The 7,284-nt window shown below is 38.2% G+C and overlaps 1 protein-coding gene across 1 annotated transcript; it reads left to right on the forward strand.

Annotated features, from left to right (window-relative positions):
* Positions 1 to 2,344: 2,344 nt before the first annotated feature.
* Positions 2,345 to 6,470, forward strand: LOC141704111 (uncharacterized). The gene is made up of 6 exons (XM_074507427.1): positions 2,345 to 2,642; positions 2,727 to 3,789; positions 5,039 to 5,248; positions 5,516 to 5,655; positions 5,767 to 6,047; positions 6,099 to 6,470. Exons 1-6 carry the CDS (start codon positions 2,345 to 2,347, stop codon positions 6,468 to 6,470), a joined length of 2,364 nt encoding a protein of 787 aa, XP_074363528.1.
* The last annotated feature ends 814 nt before the right edge of the window (positions 6,471 to 7,284 follow it).

Genomic DNA, 7,284 nt, shown 5'->3' on the forward strand with positions numbered 1-7,284 from the left:
TGTATATCAATTTAATGGTCTCTAGTTTATTTAAGGTGTGTTTTCATATTTTCTTAACCATTAATATCATGCGGTGATTATTTTAATATAAGTTTATTTCATAATTTAATATTATTTTAGTTTGTTCTTTGATACATGATTTTATTTTATTTTTCCCCAAAGATTGTGCTAGCTGAGTTGTGTAATCAATGATATGTCTTGTAATTTGCATCATAAAATACATAAATTAGATGTATATTTTGAGTCGTTAAAATTATGTAAGTTACTATAGAAAAAGAATGTGAGCTATGTCACGTTTAGGTGAGGATGTACAAATTTAAGGCCAAACATACGTTATTTAAATAAGTATTTGTTTTGCTTAGTTTTATTATGACTTGTATTATTAGTAAATTAATAGAGTAATATGTTGTTATATTATTATTTGGTCAGGTGATTAATTGGTCAGGTAGTACATGTCCTCTCAATTTTAATACTATGTGGCGGACTTATACATTTTTGGGGTAATAGTTAGTTTATCAATTAAATTATTTACATGATCACCTTTTCGTATGGCAATAGACTAGAATACAATGATGTAGTTTTGTTCAACCTAGTTGATTATCATGTGTCAAAACTGTACTGTATAGGTTACTTACATGATTAATGGTTATATAAATAGATTTTAAGTAGTAATGATTAATTATTAAATGATTAAATAAAATGCATATTAATTATAAATTATAATTTTGTATTTAGATTGCGGGTCGGGGATTTACCGGATTGTTTGCGGATCTTGATAGTATTTTAGTTTTAATATTTTAGGTATAGACTCTGTCCCCTTTTTATTCAGCGCTACTCCTCTTAGCATTTAGAAATATTTGATTCGTTCAGTTCTTCTGTATCCTGCTCATTCAATATTTGATTTGACTTTTTCTGACTTTCGAAAATTGTTTTAAAATTGATTTGGAAATTTTAAATATCTGTTTATGCGGTTTTCAAAATTTATATTTGACACCCTCTGTTTTGGAAATTTAATTATTTGTCTGAGATGATTTTAAATTCTGCGAGAATTATTTTATTTGGACCCTTAATGTGATTTAGGGTATACCGAGTTAACCAGCTGTAGGGGTACTACAGCCATGTCATTGTGGCACCAGTGACATGACACTTCCGTGACAGTGTGATTGGTCACGACATATCCTTCTGTTAGCTCATGGGAGGAGCTTTTGCGCATTTGATATTTGTTTAGGATACGTGGGTGCATCCAGAGTTTGATTTGTGATTTGATTTATGGTGACGTTGTATATGTCGTACACTTTATCCATTTTGTTGCACACATTAGGTACCCTATGATGTGTGTATTTGTATCTGTTCTGATCTCGGTATGAAATATCCTAACCCCTCGTTGTTTCAGCCTTACTTATTTTAAAAATTGTTGATTTATTATAAATTACAGATTATTTATTTCTGATCTCTTTGTTTTGTAAACTGTATTCCAAATCCGTACTGGGCATTTGGCTCATGCCGTATTCTTTTTCTGGCAGGTGCTTAGGGGGATCTGGGACTGTGTGATGGAGAGCTACCCCAATTCGTTGATTAGGATTTCAGAATTTTATCTTTAATTAGACTTAATTATTTATTTACAGATTTCACATTTATATTATTGGTTGAGATTGTTTGGAGATTTAATATTATTTTGGAGATTTCGGACTGTTTAATTATTGTTTAGAAATATATTAGTGCTCTGTTTGCAGGTTTTTGGATTTTAAGTAATATCTCCCTTCTATTTAAAGAAGGGGGTGTTACAGAGATGGTATCAGAGCCTAGGTTCTTTCTTGTAGAAAACCTACTTAGGTTGACCTATGAGTTTGGGTAGAGGATAGGATGGGTGTTCCATTTAATTTCGTTTCTTTCTGATTTTTATCATTTCATTCTGCTTCATCAGAATGGAGAAGGAAATCAGAATGGAGAGGGAAATCAGAATGGACATGGAAATCAGAATGGCAATGGGAATCAGAATCAGAATGGTCGGGGCCATCAGTTGGAGCCGTTTGTATGGTTGAAGAGGTTTGTGAAGTAGAAACCGGACTCTTTTAGTGCAGCACCGACTCCCATTGATGCTGAAAATTGGATTGTTCATCTAGAGAAGATTTTTGACGCACTGGGTTTTGATGAGATTCAAAAGGTCAGGTTAGCTGTGTATAAGTTGGAGGGGGATGCTCAGAGGTGGTGGAGAGGAGTGAAAGCTACTAAAGGGGAGCAGTATGCAGAGGCTTTAGAATGACAGGGATTCAAGGAGGTATTCTATGAGCAGTACTTCTCTAATGCTGATAGGGAGGCTTATTTGAGGGAGTTTCATTCTATTATGCAGCACCAGGATGAGAGCATTACTGATTATATGGCAAGGTTTATAAGGTTGGCTGGATTTGCTGGGACAGTTGCAGGGACTGCTGCGCAGCAGGCTGATAAATTTAAATGGGGGTTGAAGTCTCATCTGAGGGGTTCCATAATTTCTTTTAAATTTGATAATGTGGCAGAGGCGGCTGATGCAGCGAAAGATGTTGAGAAGGAGCGCATAGATTTCAGGACTTCCAGGTCTAACAGTGGTAGTAAGAGGACTAGGGATGATCAGGGTTTTACACAGGGTAGACATTGGTATGGAGGTCAGAATGGTCAACAGGGACAGTGGCGCGGACAGAATTAGAATAGGGGTGGTCAGTCATTCCACGGCCGAAATCAGTATATAGGTCAGAATCAGAATCAGCAGTTTCAGCGACAGAAGCAGCCTAGGCAGTGGCAGAATTGTCAACAGGGGCAGAGCCGTTACTCAGTGTATGGGGGAAACCCCAATATGATTCCAGTGGCTCCTTGTGCTACATGTGGTGGACATCATCCAGGTAGAGCTTGTTACAGACAGACTGGGGCTTGTTTCTTATGTGGTAGCATGCCCCATAGGGCAAAGGATTGCACAGTATCACGCAACCCTGGTGGAGGAGGAGCTGGCGGTGGTAGTGGCAGTGGAAGTCAGCAGAATCCTACTGCCAGAGTGTTTGCATTGACGGCAAAGCAGGCATCAGCTAATTCAGGTACCATTTCGGGAACACTTCTTATTGGTAGACGTGATGCTTATGTGTTATTTGATACTGGTTCAACCCATTCTATTGTGTCTTTATCATTTGTTCATCATCTAGGCGTTGCACCTTCATTATTTTATCCTCATATGTCTATTTCTACCCCGATGGGGAATTCTGTTGTTATTTCTGATGTGTATCGAGAGTGTCCGATAGCTGTTGGAGATAGAAATTATAAGGTTAACTTGCTTCCGATGGAGATGCATGACTTTGATGTTATCTTGGGTATGGATTGGTTGAGTGAAAATTGTGCCACAATTGATTGTCAAGGAAAAAGGGTGATCTTTGGGGATGCAGATAAACTAGAATTTATGTACCAAGGGTCTCACCCGCAGGGGGATATTAAGTTAATTTCTGCTCTAAAGGCGAGTAAATTGTTCTCTAAGGGTTGTGATGGCTACCTTGCTTTCGTGAAGGATACATCGAAGGATGAACCTAGCATCGAGGATTATCCAGCTGTGAGGGAGTATGAAGATGTGTTCCCCGATGAGCTACCAGGTTTGCCACCACATAGAGAGGTAGAGTTTACTATTGAACTTGTTCCAGGTGCCGAGCCTATTTCTAAGGCGCCTTATCGAATGGCACCACTTGAGTTGCAAGAATTGAAGGAGCAGTTGCAAGAGTTATTGGATAGAGGATTTATTAGGCCAAGTGTGTCTCCTTGGGGCGCTCTTGTGCTGTTTGTGAAGAAGAAGGATGGTTTCATGAGGTTGTGTATTGATTACAGGGAGTTGAATAAGGTGACTGTCAGAAATAGGTATCATTTGCCACGCATTGACGACTTGTTTGATCAGTTACAAGGGGCGAAGTACTTTTCGAAGATAGATTTGAGATCTGGTTACCATCAGTTACGAGTTAGAGAGGGGGATATTCCGAAGATTGCATTTTGCACCCGTTATGGTCATTATGAGTTTCTCGTGATGTCCTTTGGGTTGACGAATGCACCAGCGGTATTTATGGATTTAATGAATCGGGTCTTTCATGATTATTTGGATAAATTCGTGGTGGTCTTCATCGATGATATCTTGATATACTCTAGGAGCAGAGAGGAGCATGAGGAGCATTTACGTACTGTACTTGAAATTTTGAGAGAGAAGAAGTTGTTTGCGAAATTTTCCAAGTGTGAATTCTGGTTGGAGGAAGTGGCATTCTTGGGGCATATTGTATCTGGTAGGGGCATTGAGTTGGATCCTGCGAAAGTCGAGGTTATTACTAATTGGCCCAGACCTAGCAATGTGACGGAGGTGAGGAGTTTCTTGGGTCTGGCAAGTTACTACAGGCGTTTTGTGGAAGGTTTCTCTTCCATAGCTTTGCCATTGACTCAGCTAATGAGGAAGGGAATTAAGTTCGAGTGGAATAATGATCGTGAGAAGAGCTTTCAAGAGTTAAAGAAGAGGTTGGTGTCTGCTCCAATACTTGTGTTGCCATCAGGGAATGGAGGTTTTCAGGTTTATAGTGATGCTTCTAAGAGAGGATTGGGGTGTGTGCTTATGCAGCATGGGAAAGTGATTTCTTACGCCTCTAGGCAACTTAAACCTTATGAGGTGAACTATCCTACCCATGACTTGGAGTTAGCGGCTGTGGTATTTGCTTTGAAGATCTGGAGATACTATCTTTATGGAGAGACTTGTGACATCTTTACTGATCACAAGAGTCTCAAATACATATTTACTCAGAAGGAGCTTAACATGAGGCATCAGAGGTGGCTTGAACTTCTTAAGGATTATGATACAAATATTCAATACCATCCGGGGAAGGCGAATGTAGTGGCAGACGCTCTTAGTAGGAAGAACTTGGGGAGTGTTGCATCTCTCATTACTCAGTCGTACCTTATTTCATATTTTGAGCGCTTGGGTGTTGAGTTGTATGTTAGAGGATCAAGTGGTAGCATTGCAAATTTGAAAGTGGAACTGAATCTTTTTTTCAAGGGTTAAGGAAGCTCAGAAGGATGATACAGGTTTGAAAGCTATTAGATCTGAGGTGGCAGGTGGCAAGCAAAAACACTTTCGTGTTGATGATGAGGGCATGATATGGTTGGGTGGGAAATTGTGCGTGCCCGCAGACCCGACGATTCGTGAGAAAATTTTGAAGGAGGCTCATAGTTCTTCATTTTCTATTCATCCAGGTTCCACTAAGATGTATGGAGATTTGAAGAAGCACTTTTGGTGGAGTGGAATGAAGAGAGATATAGCAGAATTTGTGGGAAAATGTCTTACATGTCAACAAGTGAAGATAGACCATCAGAGGCCTAGTGGATTGTTGCAGCAGTTAGATATTCTAGTTTGGAAGTGGGAAAACATTATTATGGATTTTGTGACTCATTTGCCGAGGACTTTCGAGAAGAACGATGTCATATGGGTGGTGGTTGATAGACTTACTAAGTCCACTCACTTCTTGCCTATTAGAGAGACTACTCATGTTCATGAGTTGACAGAGATTTTTCAGCGAGGTATTGTTAGAGTGCATGGTGTACCTGTGTCGATAGTTTCTGATAGGGATACGAGATTTACATCGCGGTTTTGGAAGGGTTTCCAACATGCTTGGGGTACAAGGCTTAATTTTAGTACAACTTATCATCCAACGACCGATGGATAATCGGAGAGGACGATTCAGACATTGGAAGATATGTTGAGGGCTTGTGCTTTGGAGTGGACAGGTGATTGGGATAAATATTTGTATCTTGTCGAGTTTGCGTATTATAATAGCTGGCACGCGAGTATTGGTATGCCACCATTTGAGGCTTTATATGGTAGGAGGTGTAGAGCACTATCTTGTTGGGATGAGGTTGGAGAGAGAGTCATTGAAGGACAAGAGCTAGTTAGAATCACTAATGAGAAGGTGGAGAAAGTTAAAGAAAGTTTAAAGGAAGCTCGATCTCGTCAAAAGAGTTATGCGGATCAACATCAGAAGTTTGGTGGATTTGAGCCAGGTGATCATGTGTTCTTGAAGGTGTCTCCTTGTAAGGGTGTGAAATATTTTGGTATGAAGGGAAAGCTTAGTCTAAGATATATTGGCCATTTCGACGTTATGGAGAAAGTAGGGGAAGTATCTTATAGAGTTGGGTTGCCACCACAACTATCTCATGTGCATAATGTGTTTCATGTGTCTGTTTTGAGGGGCTATAAATATCATCCATTACACGTAGTTCAGTATCCATTGCATAAGATTAGAGAAGATCTTTCTTGTGAGGAAGAAACTGAGACTATCTTAGCTCGAGAAGGGCGAGTTTTGAGGAAGAACACCATTCCGTTTGTGAAGGTTTTGTGGAAAAGTCATTCTGAGAGAGAGGCGACTTGGGAGTTAGAAGAATCTATCCGTGAGAAATATTCGCATTTGTTCGAATCTAGTACGAGTATTTAGTTTCGTTTGATTCCGGGGACGGAATCCTTTTTAAGGGGGTATATATGTAATATACGTGAAATTTAATAATAATAATAATAATAATAGAAGTGAAGAATTTGATTTAATTTAGAATAAGAGTTATAAAAGAATTTGTTTTGATTTGGTAATTAGATTAGAAAAAGGAGTGATACATGATCTATATATATAATCAGCACATCTCTTAAACAAGATTCACACATTATTATCAAAACCTTGAAATTTAATAGGCCGCCGAGGTGAAAAAGAAAAAAAAAGAAAAACAGAGAAGAGGCAGTGGATTCCCCAGAGAAGAGTAAGGCAGAGCAAAGTAGAGAGAGGCAAGGGACTAATAACGAAGATAGATTGTCATAGCTTTATAGTAAATCAAAAAGGTACTCTTTTATGTGTCATATGGTTAAGAATAGCATACACGCAATTCTTGTAGTATATTATTAGGTTAATATAATATTTGCTTTTGTTATTCGCGTGCTAGGTTCTACAACATCAACATCAACAAAGAATAAGTTTTAAGAATATTATATTATCTACATCATCTTGTGTGTGGCGTTCCCCTGTGTGTGTTTCTTTTATCATTTATCTTGTATATCAATTTAATGGTCTCTAGTTTATTCAAGGTGTGTTTTCATATTTTCTTAACCATTAATATCATGCGGTGATTATTTTAATATAAGTTTATTTCATAATTAAATATTATTTTAGTTTGTTCTTTGATACATGATTTTATTTTATTTTTCCCCAAAGATTGTGCTAGCTGAGTTGTGTAATCAATGAAATGTCTTGTAATTTGCATCAT

This window comes from Apium graveolens, unplaced genomic scaffold, assembly GCF_009905375.1.
Source record: "Apium graveolens cultivar Ventura unplaced genomic scaffold, ASM990537v1 ctg7413, whole genome shotgun sequence".
NCBI lineage: Eukaryota > Viridiplantae > Streptophyta > Magnoliopsida > Apiales > Apiaceae > Apium > Apium graveolens.

Excerpts from the sequence above, each read along its gene's own strand:
- LOC141704111 (XM_074507427.1), top strand. The coding sequence starts at position 2,345 with ATGCAGCACCAGGATGAGAGCATTACTGATTATATGGCAAGGTTTATA. Across the intron at positions 3,790-5,038 it reads CCTTGGGGCGCTCTTGTGCT|GGTTAAGGAAGCTCAGAAGG; the intron begins GTTTGTGAAGAA and ends CTTTTTTTCAAG. Across the intron at positions 5,249-5,515 it reads CATCCAGGTTCCACTAAGAT|AGAGACTACTCATGTTCATG; the intron begins GTATGGAGATTT and ends CTTGCCTATTAG.